The 21,241-nt window shown below is 42.1% G+C and overlaps 1 protein-coding gene across 1 annotated transcript; it reads left to right on the forward strand.

The window, feature by feature from the left end:
* The first annotated feature begins 11,252 nt into the window (after positions 1-11,252).
* LOC109429762 (uncharacterized) lies at positions 11,253-15,254 on the forward strand. Its single transcript, XM_019705750.3, has 3 exons — positions 11,253-11,575; positions 13,790-14,326; positions 14,384-15,254. Exons 1-3 carry the CDS (start codon positions 11,545-11,547, stop codon positions 14,923-14,925), a joined length of 1,110 nt encoding a protein of 369 aa, XP_019561295.2. The 5' UTR covers positions 11,253-11,544; the 3' UTR covers positions 14,926-15,254.
* Positions 15,255-21,241: the final 5,987 nt, after the last annotated feature.

Below are 21,241 nucleotides of genomic sequence, written 5' to 3' on the forward strand. Positions count from 1 at the left end.
ATAAGTAGTTCCTAACTGGGTTAAATACTAGTTACAGCTTCCAGCTGTGATGAAAATACATAAATTTGACTAATGTTATGCTAATCTTACTAGAATACTTCCAAAAAATGCGGAAAAACCAAAAAAATATTTTTGGCCACCACTTTGTATGGAGCCGCCCCATAGTGCAATGTTACGATAGACGGGGATACTTTCGAGGTGGTAGAAGAATTCGTCTACCTCGGTTCCTTGCTAACGGCTGACAATAACGTGAGCCGTGAAATACGAAGGCGCATCATCAGTGGAAGTCGTGCCTACTATGGGCTCCAGAAGAAACTGCGGTCAAAAAAGATTCACCCCCGCACCAAATGTACCATGTACAAGACGTTAATAAGACCGGTGGTTCTCTACGGACACGAGACATGGACGATGCTCGAGGAGGACCTGCAAGCATTCGGAGTTTTCGAGCGACGAGTGCTAAGGACGATCTTCGGCGGTGTGCAGGAGAACGGTGTGTGGCGGAGAAGGATGAACCACGAGCTCGCTGCACTTTACGGCGAACACAGTATCCAGAAAGTGGCCAAAGCTGGAAGGATACGGTGGGCAGGGCATGTTGCAAGAATGCCGGACAACAACCCTGCAAAGTTGGTGTTTGCTAACCATCCGGTTGGTACAAGAAGGCGTGGAGCGCAGAGAGCACGATGGGCGGACCAGGTGGAGCGTGATCTGGCGAGTGTTGGGCGTGACCGAGGATGGAGAGCTGCAGCTGCAAATCGAGTATTATGGCGGCAAATTGTTGATTCAGTATTATCATGAATTTGATGTGAACTAAATAAATAAATAAATAAATAACGCTGGGAAAAAATCCGGCTTCGAAGGGTTAAGTTCAAAGAAAGTTCACACGCGAACCTGTTTGTGCTCTAATAAATGATATCAAAGGGGTCTCCAGTTAGCCTAGTGGTTAAGGCTTTGGATCGGCAATCCGGAGACGGTGGGTTCGATTCCCGTTCCGATCGGGAAAATTTCTCGATTCCCTGGGCATAGTGTATCATTGCACAATGGTCCACGAAACAGATTTACGAGGAAAGATGCATACAACGCCTTCTGGATTTATATGGTCTTCTACAAAGTTGTTCCTAAACATAAGGCCCTTTTTTCAATATACATGAAAATTAGGGTGGTCCATATTTTCAAAGAAATTGGGAACCAAACTTTTTTACTTACAAGAATAACTATATACATTCTTCGGGAAAGGTGTAGATCTATCAATTTTGAGCAAGTTTGTTGAAGACACTTATTATGTAGCTTTAAAATTTCCTGAATAAGCTTAGGGTGATCCAAGAAAACCCGGTTTTCTGGCGTTAACTTTTTCAGTTTCGATTTTTCATCAAAGTCACCCAAGAAACACTTGTAGAGCATTTGAAGACGCGTCGTTTCGTGCGCTGAGATGGTCGTTATCTCTTTTGGTTCAATAGTTACAGGCGTTTTTCTTAAAAAATCACAGTTTTTTTAAGTGGTATGACGGATTGGGGCGAACATAAAAAATATCTCTTGCCCGAATTCAAAAGAAGAAATCTTGTTATAAAACACTAGCTGTACCCGGCAAACTTTGTTTTGCCTACTGCGTTTTTTGACGTTTCAAGTTTCTTGCCAAGACCAAATCCCCGTGTTATTCCCGCCACGTCAACAGACGCGTCTAGCCCCAGCGGCCCCATATCTACAATACCGTGACCACACCCATGCGTTCAACAGAGGGATTGGAATAGATAATAACGAGGAGGAAGGACACAGATACAGCGAATGGAGAAAAACAATTGTAAACATTCGAGACTAAGCAGAAGCGCTGTGAAGTGAAAGAATTTATATGAAATTAAGCCTATGTTCTATTGTAAACCTACTTAAATCTATATTTGCTATTATTATAAGAAGATTTCGTACCAGGTACGGCAGTTTGAGAGCTTATTCTATACCTATTTATGCAGTTAGATAACGACCTTGATTAAGACTAAATGATGCTTACTTTACTATGATTACTTGCAGCTAATATAATTCATCTAGCTCAAATATTATTATTGCAACTAATACTGCAAGATTATTGCTAGAAACTGTTTATTAATGTCTAAGGTGAGCATACGCAATATTCAACATATAGGTAAAACTCAAACTACCTTATTTATACAACTAGGTGCTAGGCCTTCAGTTAAAAGTGAATTACTGCTGCTGTTTACTGTACTTTTGTTGCTTAACCCTAAGGTGAGCGTATCTCTAATTGCTATAAATAGAGCTCATTAAAATATTTTTCTAAATCTAGGTATTTAGCCTGAAATTTGTAATCCTATCAGCTTCAAGAAAACTTTATCGCGGAAACGAATCATCAAACGTAAGAAATACTGTAATTATTTGAAACTATGTTGATTAATTAGTTAATTGAAATCTCCGCAGGAATTTGTAATTAACCTTCAATCGCCCGAATAAATTGACAAAATCACGATTCGTTTATCGCTCGCCAACACCCCGGGTTTTCAAAAACTCTCAATTTTTCCATGTTTTTTGCCTCATAAACCTTCCTTGGGTGAAAACTAACAGAACAAAACTAAGACGACCGAAATCGGACCTTCCATTCGCAAGTTATGCGCGGTCCCACGTATGCCACTGCATTTTTATATATAAAACATATCAAAAAAATAGAGGGGTGTTATTTTTGTATCTTAAGTGAAAAATACTTGAAAAGTGCCTATGTTTTCTAGAAAATCATCAATATCTTTTGAACGGAATGACGTAGCAACATTCTCAGCGCACGAAACTGTGCGTTTTTTAAAGCTCTAAAAATGGTTCTTAGACAACTTTGATGAGAAATTTGAAACAAAAAAGATAAAGCGTTAAACTGCATTGACCACATTTGGAGCATTTTCCCATAGTTTTCTTAGGGTGACGCTAGAACTAATCGTTTTATTGCCTTATCTTTTTTGTATCGAGTTTCTCGTCAAAGTCGCCTAAGAACCACTTTTAGAGCTTCCAAAAACGCGGTTTTTCGTGCGCTGAGAATGTTGCTACGTCATTCCGTTCAGAAGATATTGATGATTTTCTAGAAAAAATAGGCACTTTTCAAGTATTTCTCACTTGAGTTACAAAAATAACAGCCCTCTAATTTTTTGATATGTTTTATAACAACATTTCTTCTTTTGAATGCGGGCAAAAGATATTTTTTATGTTTGCCACAACCCACCATAACACCTTTTAAAAAAAACAGTGATTTTTTAGGAAAAACGCCTGTAACTTTTGAACCAAAAGAGATAACGACCATCTCAGCGCACGAAACGACGCGTCTTCAAATGCTCTACAAGTGATTCTTGGGCGACTTTGATGAAAAATCGAAACTGAAAAAGTTAACGCCAGAAAACCAGATTTTACTCAGAAAAATACCTCTAGATCGGTCAATTTCAAAGCTACATAAAAAGTGTCTTCAGCAAACTTGCTCAAAATTGATAGATCTACAACTTTTCCAAAGAATGTATACAGTTATTCTTGCAAATAAAAAAGTTTGATTCCCAATTTCTTTGAAAATATGGATGATGCACATTGGAAAGAGGGCCTTATTATTAGGGACAACTTTGTAGAAGACCATATTTGCCTAAAAACTCATTTGAAGGCGTTGAATGCATCTTTCCTCGTAAATCTGGTTCGTGGACAACTGTGCATTGTTCTTGCCACACAATGTACAAATTCATGCAATGGCAGGCAAAGAAAGCCTTTCAATTAATAACCCTTAACGGATGTGGACAACTTTTTTGCATAGTTTCACCTATAGCTTTTGACCCAGTGGGTGGATTTTCAAATCAAAATGTTTTTATCAAGGGGATTAGTTGTGCTATTATATGCATATATGGAGATGCAAGAACATTATGGAGATATAGCTGCAAATGTAGTGTACGCCACTTGTTCTTCACTCGCTTCACGCTCTTTATTTCTATGTACATGTGATGTATTTCAATGGAAACTGCACAATATTCTTTGTTTGGGTTAGGGCTGTTAGATAGAAATGCCTTATCCTTATGTCATTTTATAGCTGTAACATAGATCTCCAGGTTATCCAAAACGTCCAGAAGTTTTGAACTTTGCCTCTATGATGTGTATAAAAGTATCATATGATTCAACTGATCTTCTATGACTACCATGTTTGAAATGCACCCGATGCGCTATTACAGGTGTAGAATGATTTGGATGGCCTAAGGTATCGCAGTTAGTCTTGCATACTCTGATTTACATGTATGGATCTAATGAAATCAGTTCTGACATTCATTCATTAGTTCGATATACTTTTACAGATAAAGGCCTTACAATCAGAACTCCAGAGCTATTTTAAGTTGCCTAGAACATCACTAGGTCATGACTACCATCATTTTATGTTTCAAAATGTATATTTGAATGTAATTAATCAAGTTCAAGTGATTTAAAAAGTAAACACAACTTTTTGTATTCAGTAGACAAAGTTCATAACTACTGGACGTTTTGGATAACCTGGAGATCTATGTTACAGCTGTAAAAGGACATAAGACATTTCTATCTAACAGCCCCAACCCAAACAAATAATATTGTGCAATTTCCATTGAATTATATCACATGTACATAGAAAGGCACGGTAAAGGCTCCACTAGCCTCTGCCCAGCAACTCCTATCGCGGTACCGGCCGGAAACTATGAGCAACCTTAGGGAAGATCGGGTAACCAACCCCGGTGGGAACTTTGGTCGTAGACTGACAGGGAAGGGGGGGGGGGGGTTTGCTTCGGCAAACCTGAGCGTCTGTTCTCCAGGAGGAGCGGCTCACAACAGCGTCTGATCCCCATGTTAGGGGCGGCTGATCTACGTCCGAGTGCCAGGGAAGGACTCTAAGCTCAACTGTGCACTATGGTCCTCCGGAAAGTAGGGGGTTGGCGTCAGGCCCTACGAGCCAGCCGTCAAAAACCATTGTAGCGGAAAATCAGCAACATAATAATACTGGAACTGACGATCTCTCAACTTCATTGGGAGCACCCACATACTCGCCGATCTACTGAAGGACCGCGGGTTCGGCATCGTAGCGCTGCAGGAAGTGTGTTGGACAGGATCCATGGTGCGAACGTTTAGAGGTAATCATACCATCGACCAGAGCTGCGGCAACACACGCGAGCTGGGAACAGCTTTCATCGTGATGGGTGATATGCAGAGGCGCGTGATCGGTTGGTGGTCGATCGACGAAAGAATGTGCAGGTTGAGGATCAAGGGCCGATTCTTCAACTTCAGCATAATAAACGTGCACAGTTCACACTCCGGAAGTACTGATGATGACAAGGACGCATTTTACGCGCAGCTCGAACGCGAGTACGATCGCTGCCCAAGCCACGATGTCAAGATCATCATAGGAGATTTGAACGCTCAGGTAGGCCAGGAGGAGGAATTCAGACCGACGATTGGTAAGTTCAGCGCCCACCAGCAGACGAATGAAAACGGCCTACGACTCATTGATTTCGCCGCTTCCAAAAATATGGCCATAGGTAGCACCTTTTTCCAACACAGCCTCCCGTATCGTTACACCTGGAGATCACCACAGCAAACGGAATCTCAAATCGACCACGTTCGGATTGACGGCCGGCACTTCTCCGACATTATCAACGTCAGGACCTATCGTGGCGCCAACATCGACTCCGACCACTATCTGGTTAAACTGCGCCCAAAACTCTCCGTCATCAACAATGTACGGTACCGGCGACCGCCACGGTACAACCTAGAGCGACTGAAGCAATCGGATGTCGCCTCAGCATACGCGCAGAATCTCGAAGCCGCGTTGCCAGACGAGGGCGATCTCGATGAGGCCCCTCTAGAGGACTGCTGGAGTACAGTGAAAGCAGCCATCAACGACGCAGCAGAGAGTACCATCGGGTACGTGGAACGGAGTCGACGGAACGAATGGTTCGACGAAGAGTGCAGAACGGTTTTGGAGGAGAAGAACGCAGCGATGTTGGTAATGCTGCAGCATGGGACTCGACAGAACGTGGAATGCTACAAACAGAAGCGGAAACAGCAGACCCGCCTCTTTCGGGAGAAAAAGCGCCGCCTGGAAGAAGCGGAGGGTGAAGAAATGGAACTGCTGTGCCGTTCCCAAGAAACACGGAAGTTCTATCAGAAGCTCAACGCATCCCGCAACGGCTTCGTGTCGCGAGCTGAAATAAGCAGGGATAAAGACGGAGGCCTCTTGACGGACGGACGTGAGGTGATCGAAAGGTGGAAGCAGCACTTCGATCAGCACCTGAACGGTGTGGAGAACGTAGGCACGGGAGCCCACGGCAACGGAAGAAACGACGACGCCAGTGCAGCGGAGGACGGAAATGAACCAACTCCCACGCTGAGGGAAGTTAAGGATGCCATTCACCAGCTCAAAACCAACAAAGCAGCTGGTAAGGATGGTATCGCAGCTGAACTCATCAAGATGGGCCCAGAAAAGTTGATCACCTGTCTGCATCGGCTGATAGTTAGGATCTGGGAAACCGAACAGCTACCGGAGGAGTGGAAGGAAGGGGTAATCTGCCCCATTCACAAGAAAGGCGACCATTTGGAATGTGAGAACTTCAGGGCGATCACTATTTTGAATGCTGCCTACAAAGTGCTATCCCAGATCATCTTCCGTCGTCTGTCACCTAAAACGAATGAGTTCGTGGGAAGTTATCAGGCCGGTCGCCGATGGACCAGATCTTTACCGTACGGCAAATCCTCCAGAAATGCCGTGAATACCAGGTCCCAACACATCACCTGTTCATCGACTTCAAAGCGGCATACGACAGTATCGACCGCGCAGAGCTATGGAGAATCATGGACGAAAACGGCTTTCCTGGGAAGCTGACTAGACTGATTAAAGCAACGATGGACGGTGTGCAAAACTGCGTAAGAGTTTCGGGTGAACTATCCAGTTCATTCGAATCTCGCCGGGGACTGCGACAAGGTGATGGACTCTCATGCCTACTCTTCAACATCGCTCTGGAAGGTGTGATGCGACGAGCCGGGCTGAACAGCCGGGGAACGATTTTCACAAAATCCGGTCAATTTGTGTGATTTGCGGACGACATGGACATTATCGCTAGAACATTTGGAACGGTGGCAGAGCTGTACACCCGCCTGAAACGCGAAGCAGCAAAGGTCGGACTGATGGTGAATGCCTCAAAAACAAAGTACATGCTGGTAGGCGGAACCGGACACGACCGGATCCGTCTGGGTAGTAATGTTACGATAGACGGGGATAAAAGATTCACCCACGCACCAAATGCACCATGTACAAAACGCTAATAAGACCGGTGATCCTCTACGGGAACGAGACATGGACCATGCTCGAGGAGGACCTACAAGCACTCGGAGTTTTCGAGCGACGGTGCTAAGAACGATCTTCGGCGGTGTGCAGGAGAACGGTGTGTGGCGGAGAAAGATGAACCACGAGCTCGCTGCACTTTACGGCAAACCCAGCATTCAGAAGGTGGCCAAAGCCGGAAGGATACGGTGGGCAGGGCATGTTGCAAGAATGCCGGACAAAAACCCTGCAAAGCTGTGTTTGCAACTGATCCGGTTGGCACAAGAAGGCGTGGAGCACAGAGAGCACGATGGGCGGACCAGGTGGAGCGTGACTTGGCGAGCATTGGGCGCGACGGAGGATGAAGAGCGGCAGCCACAAACCGAGTATTGTGGCGTACTATTGTTGATTATGTCTTGTCTTAATGATGTTGAACAAATAAATGTATGTATGTACATAGAAATAAATCGATTGAAGAACAACTGGTGTAGAATACATATGCAGCTATATTTTTTTTATTCTTCAATCACTTAACCTAATTTACAGCTCAATTGTCCACTAGGGCACTGCGTGAGCGATTCCAATTGAATGCTGTACATATACTTTTGTACAGCGCCTACATGTATTCTATTTCTAATTGTACTACATCGAACTGGTGGCCGTTGCGCTGCTTTCACTTTCTACCCTATCATGGTAGAATGATGAGCTTGAGGATGTTGATGTGTGGCTGTTCCTTAGGCCGTCCCTTATTTTGCAAAATTTAGAAATGTTATAAGTTCGTTAGTGGAAAATGATCGTTTTAGCTAAAAAATGATCGGGTCAAAATTTGAAGTCCTTATCTCAAGGCTAAGTGGTCCCTCAAGGGGCCTAAAGTTGTCAAAAAATGTATGGAACCAAAAAAACATGACATTTTTTTCGACGAAACAAATACGCTATTCCACTAAAACCGGTGATTTTAGGATCCTAAAGGGCCAAAAATGTGCTTAGATTTGCGATATCTCTACTCGTTCAGCATTTTTGACCATTTTTTTAGATTCCGATGGAAACTTACCCTATTTTGTTCAATAACTCAAAAACGAGTAGAGATATTGCAAATCTAAGCACATTTTTGGTCCTTTAAGGGCCTAAAATCACCGGTTTGCGGTTTCAGTAGAATAGCGTATTTTTTCGTCGAAAAAAATTTCATGTTTTTTTGGTCCCATACAATTTTTTACAACTTTAGGCCCCTTGAGGGACCACTTAGCCTTGAGATACGGACTTCAAATTTTGACACGATCATTTTTTAGCTAAAATGATCATTTTCCACTAACGAACTTATAACATTTCTAAATTTTTCAAAATAAGGGACGGCCTAGCACACAACTCCGAACTGGCGGTCTTTGTCATCGTTTGATCCGTGGAAGCATAAGATAGGAACTTGTGAGGACTAGAGCTATGTTATACGCTCTCCATATTGACTCACCGTTTTGCCACCCCAACGTGGGTTATAAACGGCCCCTTAATAATTTACAATAATACAATGCACCCGATTCTTTTTTGTACGGGTCGTTTTTTTTTATACAGGGTGTTAGGTTCCTGAGTGCAAACTTTTTAAGGGGCGATAGAGGACCATAAATGGTGAAAAAAATTGTTCTACGCATATGGTCAAATCTAAACCGTTACGTAGTTATTGAACTCTCCATGTTTTTGACTCTTATTGCCTTAACTGGCTATAACTTTAAAATGGTCAAACTTATCGCTGTTTTTTTACCCTTATTCGAAAGATTATTGAATTTTCTATCAAATGGCATCTTTAAACCGATTGGTTAAGTTAAATAGCTAAGTTTTCTAGAGCAAATAGCCTTAAAGTTGTGTGTTTTAATTTGTTTTTGTTAATTATCTTTGAAAAATGCGTAATAAATTAAAATTCTTTCTTTGGCAAAGTTGTGGCCCCTGTTCCACTCTACAATTCGTTCTTTGACATCAAATTTCTATCTCTTATCGTTTTCTTGCAATTTCGGTTTAAACGTCGCATTTCAGATCATAAATTTGCAATCGTCATGGTAAGCACCTGCGCACTGTGCCGCACATTTAAATCAAAATTGCAAGAAAATGATAAGAGTAAGAAGTTTGGCATCAAAGAACGAATTGTAGAGTAGAACAGGGGCCACAACTTTGCCAAAGAAAGAATTTTAATTTATTACGCATTTTTCAAAGATAATTGACAAAAACAAATTAAAACACGATATTTTTAGCTATTTTGCTCTAGAAAACTTAGTTATTTAACTTAACCAATCGGTTGGAAGATGCCATTTGATAGAAAATTCAATAATCTTTCGAATAAGGGTAAAAAAAACTGCGATAAGTTTGACCATTTTAAAGTTATAGCCAGCTAAGGCAATAAGAGTCAAAAACATGGGGAGTTCAATAACTACGTAACGGTTGAGATTTGACCATATGCGTAGAACAATTTTTTTCACCATTTATGGTCCTCTATCACCCTTTAAAAAGATTGCACTCAAGAACCTAACACCCTGTATAACTCATTCAATTTTGACCCGATTGACTCCATTTTTTATTTTTTTTATATTTGATAGTACTTGATAGTACTAATCGTGCCTAAATGTCTACAAAATTTTTATGAGATTCGGTTTAACCTTCACATACCCGCCCCCCGACAACTCATTTTGAAAATGCTGACATTTCGTCAATTTTCATCCGATTTTTTTGAAGTCACCCTTAATCGATCATAAATTGGTGCAAGTTTATTACACTCAAGTGGTCATGTAGTATCCGGAACCATTCCGGAGATATTCCGGATTGTACTGGGGTCAGGGGGTGGGGGAGGGGTCTATTTTGTCAAATGGCTAAAAATGATTATTTCGTGTGTTATTGTGTTTGAGAGGCCTCCACGTAACCTGTTTCAGGTGTTCCGGTGCAGTCACATCAGTTGATACATACATCAGTCAATTTTTTGCTGCCTCATTCTCTTGAAATCATGAAGTTTGATACGTCGCACGGCATGTTTTGGTTGCAAACCAGAAATGTCCCCGATGTCACCCCCGTGGAACCTATGCTAGCTGTTCCGGGGTAGCCATATTTTGGTACTTCAGGGTATCGTTTCTGACTCAGTCATTCGAAATCATGAAGTTTGGTATGTCACGCGACATGTTTTGGATGAAAACCAGAAGTGTCTCCAATGAGGCCCCCGCGGAACCTATCACGGTGATCTGGATGGGTCAACTTTTTTAAATCTGATTATCGCAGTTGTAGTTTATTGTTCGCAATGAAAATCGATGGTTCAAACACAATAACACACGAAATTATCATTTTTAGCCATTTCGACACCCTCCCGGACCCCAGTACAATCCGGAAAATCTACGAAATGGTTCCGGATATTGCATGGCCACTAGGGTGTAATAAACTTGCATCAATTTATGATCGATTGAGGGCGAATTCAAAAAAATTGGGTGAAAATTGACGAAATGCCAGCATTTTGAAAATGAGATGTTGGGAGTCGGGTACGTGAAGGTTAAAATTAGCTGATTTATAGCAAAAACCCGGGCAAAAAAATCAGGTGTAATACAATTTTGGAAATATTTAGAATTTAGAGATCCTTAATTTTGTAATAAGGTAACTCTGTAACTCTCATACTCCGTGTCATGTTCTTCTTTCGACGAAGTGCGGGGTAAGTGACAAGTTATCGCCACCTAATTTGTGCCCAGGTGTCATTGTGCGACGGCGCTACGCTGCTGACCGACCAGCAGCGACGATTCCAACAGCTTCGCCGCATATTCGATCAATTAATTTTAGCGACTGCATTTATGTATTACCGGTTAGTTGGTTTGACAACAGGAATGAGCCGGCAAATTCATGTGATCGGTGTTGTGTGGAGGATATCCACAACACAGTCATAGCTTCCAAAAGCGACGAAGGAAGTAAAACGACGAGTAAAGCAAAAGAAGCAATACCTACTCGAAGGCTCTACAGACAGTGAGACATCAGTCGCATACTTATCGCACGTCTGGAAAGAGTGTCTACTTTTAGTTAGTGCTTGATTCATCACCAAATTTTCGTTCGCTTTTGATGTGTGCCATTATCAGTATCTGTTTTTAAGAGATTTTTTTAGCGAAAATAGTTGTTGTTTTAGTGTTATATTGCTTTTAAGCTGTGATTTGTTTGATAAATTAATTTTTATCGAGATTTTAGTTGTTAAAGCATAACTAAAAAGTAGACTGAACTCACAACGCCGAGCAGAGAAATACGTCACTATCATGTTCAAACCACGGGTACTTGTACTTGGAGGTAAGATGTTCAAGGCTGTCATGTGTAAAGAAAACTGCGAGTTGAAGCCTTTTAATTGGCATAATTTGATTTAATGGCAGATATCCTTTAAACAGAAACGTCGTTGTCGTCTACTTGAAGGAATGTAGGAAAATAACATGTTCCGATGGCTAGTGTAAAGGAGAAAAAAAAAACAAGTAGCAAATACATACCAACACCGATACACTTGTGCCTATCCTATGTGTGGTGACTGGTCACTGCATTAGTGATAAAGTCTGGAGCTAAATATTGTACCATCCAAGGTTAGCCAATTTCTTCGTTGTTCCTTCGAGAAGAATCATTCATCCCTGCTTTGCGGTGCGATACCGTACTATACCGATAGCCGGATGGTGTCAGATGGTCAACTACCTTTTCGACATTAAAATATTCTTTTCTATTATCATCAGAACCGAATACTTCTGGTAAATAGGGTATGGACAAAATGACAGGGACAGGCAAAACCTACAATAAAGAAATATTAAATCAACTGTAAATTTTGTTAAACTATAGCTCCAGAGATTGAATTCTTTGGGTTGTTTCTTTTGGATTTATTACAGAGATTCCATCAGAAATTTCTAATACGACTCTACTAGGAATTATTTCAGACAATCCTCCAAGAATTTCTTCGGAGATACCACAAATTCGATTCTTCAAGAAATTATGCCAGTGGTTCCCTTAGGATTTTTTTTTAAAGACTGCTTCAAAAGTTTCACTACGAAGTCCTCCAATAGTTCATTTAATGAGTCCACCTGGAATTTCTCCAGAAGTGCCTCCAGCCAAATTTCACAACATATTTCCATTAGGAATGAATCCCTGAACTCCTCTACAGCTCCGTCCAACGCCCAATAGAAGTGTGAGCCTCAATACACCATTATACGCCGCGTGGCCCAGGATGGACCACTGAGGTACCCCCGTGGTCCTGTTACAGCTCCTCTCGCCTTTCTCGGTGTCATAGATTAACACCCTATTCTGAAAGTTGCTGCGCAGTATCCGACATAGGCTATCCGGAACTCCTAAGTGGTGTGTATGGCGCACTCAATGGCCCAGCTGACACTGTTGAACCCATTCTTCATGTCAGCGTGAAGATCGCGCAATAGCGGATTTCCCTTCACTTCCTTTGGATTGTTTTTTTTGGCCGTTTTGATTACAGTCCTAACAGCGTCCACCGTCGATCGACCCTTCCGGAAACCGAACTGGTTATCCGACAGCCCAGACTCATCTGGTTTCTCGGTCTATACCGAGCCTCGAACCGTCCCATCAGTTTCCCGACGGTGTATTGTATGCCAACGGGTCACCAGGTGCATAGCCTTTCGGAACATGTCAGGGCTAGCCTCGATGACTACTGTCGGGATACCGTCCGGACCCGGAGCCTTATTCGACTATTACGATGAGCTCGTCGTTCGTCACCGGGGTGACCTCGCTTTGGCCGGTTCGGCCATAGGGGATGGAGGCCCATGGCTTTATAGCGTGGTACGGTAACAACGTCAGCATCTCAGGGGAGCGTTCTGACGTACCCTTAATTTTGCTTATGATTACTCTGTAGGCATCACCCCAGAGCGTCCTTTTGGCTGCCTGGCAGAGATGATCGAAGTACGCCCGCTTACGCACTGCAATCTCTTTGTTAAGTGCCAGTTTAGCCGACCTGCAGGCCTCACTTCGCTCCATTCTACCCTCATCGGTGTGAGCTCTTTGAATCCTCCTCGTAGCTCTTAGGAAGGATGCGAGGAGTTCTGCGAATCCTAGACACCCCCAGTATACCGGTTTACGTTGTGGTGCGGGTCTGGGGCATAGCAACTGAAGTAGTACACCTCGTTGATCTTCGATATTGCGAAGCTCTCGTGCAACGTGGAAATTGTTCCCCGGACCGGAAATGGACCGTTTGTATAGATTGCAGCTAGCCTGGCCTTCTACCCAGTTTCCGTCATCGCGAGGGATGCGGTATGGGCCCGATAGTAGGGCGACCTGTACTTGACTCCGAGGCTGACTGCCACAGCAACTGTTTTGCGATTTCACAGTGGTTCAGGTTTAGCTGTGTAACCTGCACCGCTCTTCCTTGCTCGCGTTCCGCTATCGGCCAGAGAGTCGTACTCCTTCTTAGCCAGGGCCAGGCCGTAGAATTCGTCTAGCGCCCTACAATACGTATAGCTGCTGTGAAAATATATCTTACCACTAACTTATTTCAAATTATTATTACAGGATGTGGTTTCATAGGACGCCATCTGGTCGATTACCTAGTAACGAACGATCTTGCCGAAACCATAAGAGTTGTAGATAAGACCCCTCCTCAAATGGCATGGCTAAACCAGCGGCATACGGCAGCTTTCGCTAGCCCAAAGGTAGAGTTCTGTAGTGCCAATCTGATCAATCCTGCCTCCTGCCAGAATGCTTTCAAAACGGGCGATGGTCCCGGATGGGACTACGTAATCAACTGTGCCGCCGAAACGAAGCCCGGTCAAACGGATCCGGTCTACCAGGAGGGCATCGTGAAGCTGACCCTGAACTGTGCCAACGAGGCTGTGAAGCATCGTGCTAAGCGATTTGTCGAACTTAGCACCGGAGCTATGAGCTCGAGTGAAAAGGTTCCCCAGGCGGAGGATTGTCCGATGAAACCATGGACCATGGTTGGGAAATATAAAGCTCAAACCGAGCAAGAGTTGGCCAACGTGGAAGGGCTGAATTATTTGATCCTACGTCTGCCAATATGTTACGGAATTGGAGATAGGAAGGGATTGAGTGAGTTTTCTAATTTAGATTCTTGGTACAATTTTGTTAATAATTTGATCCTTGCAGCACCTCGTCTGATCATATCCGGGATATATAAATATATCGGTGAAACAATGAAACTTCTGTGGACAGGTTCAATGAAGATGAACGTAGTCCACGTGGAAGACGTTTGTTGTGCCTTGTGGGAGCTGATGCAAAACGAGAAAACCATCGGCGAAACGATCAACGTGTGTGATGATAGTGAAGCTACCCAGGAATCGATCAGTGATATATTAGCAGATTTATTTGGAATAAAAACTGACTACTGGGGAGTAGTCATGTCCAGTATGACTAAAGCAGATATGGCCGGAGCAATCGAGGAAATCAACGACAAACACCTCGGACCGTGGGCTGAAGTGTGCCAAAAGGACGGAGTACTGAATACTCCGCTAACGCCGTATATGGATCAAGAGCTTTTACTTCATAAGCATTTGAATCTTGACAATAGTAAACTAAAAAGCTATGGATATCAACTGAGACGCCCGAGGATCACACGTGAAAGCTTGGAAGAGATAGTTAGGGATTTCGTTGAGATGAACCATTTTCCGGTATCACTTTTGGATGCCTAGTTGAACACAGACACCTTTTGAAAACTTAATTGCTCAATACGTTAACTGATATACGAAGAAGTAAATGATATGTGATCTCTGTTTTGCAATTCGGGAATCCATGTACTGAAATTTATACCTAGCATTAGAGAAAATAGAGATGTGAGAGTAATAAAGTGAAAAAGAAACTATTAGTGATAACAATAATTTTCCTTATGAAATAAAAATATATGTTGAAACGTACTTCAAAAGTGTAAAATATGTGCCTAAACATTGCATAATCTTACGTAGTTGTGTTATATCGAATGTAGATAACGAACATAAAAGTAATAAATTGTTAACCCCTTCAATTTGTTTTTCTCTTCATTACGCGTTCTCATTCACACAAAAAGAGTTTATTAAGCTGAAAGTTCATCTCGAGTTATGTGTCTGACTTATGAAATTTATTTATAGAATATATTTGCAAAAATCTATACCTATAGGTTGACACATAAACCTACACAAATGGTCGCCAATTCCTGCTATTAGCTAACAACCAACAGGCCAGAGATGAAGCAGTACTCCGTGTGGTACTCGAACCGGTGTTTGCAAAAGATAATATTCCTCTTCTCCCGAGTGTTCCACAAGTCCCTTCGTTTCTTCTACGGAAAAGGAGACGTGGAACTTGATGTCATACATGGGCGTAGCAAGAGGGGGGCAGAGGGGTGCCGTGTCCCCTCCCTGGCCACCAGGTTTATTTTTTAATATCGAGCCAGCTCAAACATTATCCAAAGATTATTCAAAGTTCCAGAAAAAAATATCTCAAAAATTTAATATTGTAATAATTAAGATTTCTATCCACAATTTTCTCTCTCTCTTCTTGGCGTAACGTTCTCATTGGGACAAAGCCTGCTGCTCAGCTAAGTGTTCTATGAGCACTTCCACAGTTATTAACTGAGAGCTTCCTCTGCCAATGACCATTTTGCATGCGTATATCGTGTGGCAGGCGCGAAGATACTCTATGTCCAAGGAAGTCAAGGAAATTTCCTTTACGAAAAGATCCTGGACTGACCGGGAATCGAACCCGTCACCCTCAGCATGGTCATGCTGAATACCCGTGCGTTTACCGCCTCGGATATATGGGCCCATCCACAATTACCAAACCTTTTTTACTCGAGAACTACAGGAAATTTCGGAGACGGAACCTGTTCGTATGCTGGAGTCGTGGCGGGAAAGTACGTTGCATCGGACGAACGGGCAATTCCAAAGTTCCAAAGAATCCAAACATAACGGAGAGTCCTGTAATGGAAATCCTGGAAGAAGAGCTCGTCGAAGAGGTGTCGGATTCAACAGAAGCGGATCAGGTGCAGCAGGAAATGCGTGAATATGCAACTGAATCGGAGGAACAAATACCAGTGAAGAAGAAAGTCGATCTGGAAGCGGTGGCAGTAGCGCTCAAGGAAGCAATGGGAGAGCACCTGGCCAATGAGCGACGGGCTCAATTCGCGGCTTCCCATTCCAGTTCCGGTTCCGGATCAAGCGCACGGCCAAGGAAAAAGTGCGCTCGTAAGACATACTATTAGTAGATTTGCTTATTTAGATCTCATAGAATAACAAATTGTGTACTGACTTGATTATCGGCTCCGTAAAGTTTTTATAAAACAATGAGCCTAATAAATAAACCAATTAGATAAAAAAAAAATACAGGAAATTTCGCCAAATATTTCTCCAAGAGAACACTTCAGTCTTATATTAGTTTTTTTACCAGTTAACAAGCTTGTTTGAATGACTAAATTTTGTGATGTTTATTCATGGAATACAAAAACAGCATGCCAAATTTTCCAGATATGCCGGAACCGGTTCCGGTCGGGAAAAGGAAGGACATTGTAGACCCATATGCTGCTATAGAGTGCAGTTATGTGCTACTGCAGCACGAATTTTCACTAGTATTCAATTCAAACAAACGTCATGCTAAGAGCAAAATACCTGGGATTTCTTTACGAACACTTTCAAGGACACCTTCAGAAATTCCTTTAGGCATTTATTCAGGGATTCTTTCAGAAATTCTACAAGGGACTTCTCCAGGAGTTTCTCCTTCGTGAATTCTTCCATGGGCATCTTGCAGGGTTCCGATAGTGATTGTTTCTGGCTTTGTTCCACGAAATGCACCAAGAATTCCTCCCCCGATTCCCTTAGATTTTTTTACAGATAAATTTGCAAGGATTCATCGATGAATTCCGTCAGTATTTTTTCCATATCTTCCTTCAGTGATTCCATCGAGAATTTTTCAAGAATTTATCTTTGGGTTTCACCAGATATTCCTCCGTAAATTTATCCTGGGATATCTATAGAGGCTCAGAGCAGGAATATCTTATATCAGGAAACCCTTACAGGGAATTTTATAAGAGATTTGCTAAAAATAATCCAGGAGTTCTTTAAAACATCGTGCAAAACAATCTTTTTTGAGTCCATTCAAAGATTCCAAGAATAATTCGACCAAAAATTATAGCAGACATGGATTCCTCCATATTTTTTCCAACAGAAATTCTTCCAGGAATTTGTTAGGAAAGTTTTCCTGGGATTTTCTAATGAATTTCTCATGGGATTGCTTCCGAGATTCCGCATGGGTTTTCTTCAGGAATTTCTCCAGGGATTCACCCGGGAATTTCTTCTGTGTTTCTTTCAGGTGCAACCCCACGGATTTTTTAGAAATCCTCCAACGATACCATCAGGAACACTGTTTGAGGGATTAATCCAGTACTGCCTCCAGGGACTACTTAGGGATTCCCTTAGGAATGCCAAAAGGATTTGCTTCCGGGATTCCTCCTGGGGTTTTTTCAGCAGCTCCTACAGGGATTCCTTCAGGAACTCACTCAAGGAGTCTCTCCAATAGATCTTCCTAGAATTCCTTCAAGATTTCTCCAAGGATTGCAATTTCTTCAGGAATTCTTCCTGGGATTCTTACAGGAATTTCTCAAGATATTCCTCCAAGAATTTCTTCAGAGATTCCTCCAGGAATTATTCCAGGGATTTCTCTAAAAAATCATCCAAGGATTTCTTCAGAAATGCCTCTAGAGATTCCTCCAGAAACTCCACCAGAAAATCCTCTAGAGATTTCTCCAGGAGTTCCTCTGTAGATTCCGTCAGGAATTCCTTCAGGCATTCTTCTAGGATATCCTCCAGCGACCCCTCCAAGAATTCTTACAAGATTTTTTTTTCAGAGATTCCTCCAAGAAATCCTCCAGGTTTTCCTCAATGTATACCTTCAAAACATCCTCCAGGCATTCCTCCAGATATTCCTCTAGTAATTGCTTCCGGGATTCTTTCAAGAATTCCACCAGAAATTAATACAGAAACTTATCCAGGAAACCTTCAAGGGATTCCTCCAGGGATTTTTTCCAGAGACTTCTACAGGAATTCATCCGAAGATTTCTCCAGGAATTACTTCAGGGAATCCTCCAAGAATTCCACAGGAGTTCTCCTAGGCATTCTTTCAGGGATTCCTCCTTGAATTCATGCAGAGATTTCTACAGGATTTTTTTCAGCGATTCCTACAGGAATTCCACCAGATATTCCTCCAGGAACCACTTCAGGGATTCCTCCAGAAATTCCACCAGGAATTCCCCAGGAGTTCCTCCAGGAGTTTTTCCTGGGATTGCTTCAGGAATTTTTCCTGAGATTTCTTCAGAAATTCATGCAGGCATGCCTCCAGGATTTCATCCAGGAATTTCTTCAGAATCTCCTCGAGGAATTTATCCAGGAATTTCTTCAGAGATTCCTTCAATAAATCTTCCAGGATTTTCTCTAGGAATGCCTTCTAGATTTTTTTCAGGAACTTCTCCTAGAAGTTTTGAGAATTTTCCTCCAGGAATTGCTGCATGGATTCCTCTAGGAATTCCGCTAAAAATTCCTCCTGGAATTTTTCCAGGGATTTGTCCACTAATTTCTCCAAGAATTCCCCCAGGGATTCCTTCAGGAATTCTTTCGAGGATTTCTCCAGGTATTTCTCCAGAAATTTCTCTAGAAATTCCTCCTGGAATTTCTCAGGGGATTTTTTCAAAAATTTCTCCCAGAATTCCTCTAGAGATTCCCCCAGAAATTCATCCAGTAATTGTTGCAAGAATTTCTCTAAAGATTTTTCCAGGAATTCCTTCAAGGATTCCTGCATCATTTCTCAAAGGAAAACCTCCAGGAATTCCTCCCGGCATTCCTCCAGGTTTTAATCCAGGAATTCTTCCAGGAAATTCTTCAAGAATTACCCCAAGATTTTCCTAAGGAATTCCTCCAGTAATTTCTTAAGGAATTGATCCAGGAATTGCTCCTGGATATCCTTCAGAAATTATGTCAGCAATTTCTCCAGGATTTTTTTTCAGAAATTCTTCCAGAAAATTCTCCAAGAGTACCCTCAGGATTTTTTTAGGGATTTCTCCAGGCATTTGTTAAGGAATTTCTCCTGAGATTCCTTCATGAATCGCTTCAGAAATTCCTCTAGGGATTTCTCCAGGAATTTTCCCAGGGATTTCTCCAGGAAATCCTCCAGAAGTTGCTCTAAGGATTCTTTTAGGGGTTTCTTCAAAAATTCTTCCAGGAAAATCTCCAGAAATACCTTCAGTAATTTTTCAGGGACTCCTCCAGGAATTTCTCTAGAGATTCCTCCAGGAATTTCTTCACAAATTTTTTCAAGGGATTCCTTCAGGAATTCCTTCGATGATTTCTCCAGAAATTCCGCCACAAATTCCTCCAAAATTTTCTCAAGGATATTTTTCAGAAATAGAAAAATAATATAAATCTCTCAGAATTGCTCTGGTGATTTCTCTAGAAACTTATCCAGTAATTCTATCAATAATTCCTCTAGATTCCTCCAGGAATTTCATCATGAATTACTGCAGCAATTCCCACAGGAATAATTCTAGGAGTTCTTCCAGGCATTCTTCCAGAATTTTATTCAGGAACTCCTCCAGGAATTACCCTTCATAAATTTTGTTAGCAACTCCTCTAGGAATTCCTCCAGGCATTTCTCCTGGAATTTCTCCTGAGATTCCATCAGGAATGGCTTCAGGAATTTCTGCATGAATTTCTCCAGGGATTTCCACATGGATTCCTCCAGGAACTTCCTGGAATATCATCAGGATTTTTTCAGGGATTCCCCCAGATATTCCTCCAGGGATTTTTCCACAAATTTCTTCAAGGATTCCCGCAGGGATTTCCTCAGGAATTCCTCCAGAAATTCCGCTCCAGGAATTTCTCAAGGGATTTTTTTAGATATAGAAATAAAAATCTCCCAGAATTTCTCTGGAGATTCCTTTGGAAATTCATTCAGTAATTCACCCAAGAATTCCTCCAGTAATTCTTACAGGAATACCTCTAGGAATATCTCCAGGCATTCCTCCAGGATTTTATCCAGAAATTCCTGCAGGAAATACCCCACGATTTTTTTCATGAATTCTTCCTGGAATTCATCTAGGAATTGCTGCTGGACATCCTTCAGAAATTATGTCAGCAATTCCTCCAGGAATTTCTTCAGATATTCTTCAAGGAAATCCTCCAGGAATGCTATCATGAGTTTTTTAGGAATTTCTCCAGACATTCCTCCTGGAATTCTTTCAGAGATTCGCCCTGGAATTGCTTCAGGGGTTCCTCCAGGTAATTATCCTCCAGGGAATCCTTCAGAAAATTCTCCAAGGGTTCTTCCAGGAAATCCTCCTGGAATTTCTCAAGGAATATTTTCAGAAATTTCTCCAGCAATTCCTTCCAGGATTTTCCAGTAATTTTTTCAGGGATATCTCCAAGAATTTATCCAAGAAATTTCTCCACGGTTTTCTCCCGGATATCCTGTTGGGTCTTATTCAAGAATTCTTCCAGGAATTACGTCAGGAATTTGTTTCGAAGTTTCTCCAGATTCTCTCTAGAGATTTTCCCAGGAACTTGCTTCAGGGATTCCTCCTGGATTTCCTTCAGGGATATCTCCAAGAACTCCCCCAAGGATTCCTTCTGAAATTTCTCTAAGATTTCCTCTAGGGATTCCTCAAGAGATTTCTTCTGATTTTTTTCTAGGGATTCCTCCCAGAATTCCTCCAGGATTTTTTTTCCGAACTTCCTCTAATGAATCCTGTAGAAATTTATCTAGGATTTCTTCTAGGATTTTCTCATGAGATCTCTTCAGATATTTCTCTAGGAATTCGTCCCATAATTTATACAGGAATTCCTCCAGGTAGGGATTCCTCCGGGAATTTCTCTGGGAATTCTTCCGGAAATTCCTCCAGGGATTCTACAGGGCTTCCTCCAGACATTCCTGTAGGAATTGCTCCGGGGTTGAATCCAGGAGGTCTTCCAGGGATTGGTCCGGCAATTCCTCAAA

The sequence above is a fragment of the Aedes albopictus genome, chromosome 1 (assembly GCF_035046485.1).
Source record: "Aedes albopictus strain Foshan chromosome 1, AalbF5, whole genome shotgun sequence".
NCBI classification, from domain to species: Eukaryota; Metazoa; Arthropoda; class Insecta; order Diptera; family Culicidae; genus Aedes; species Aedes albopictus.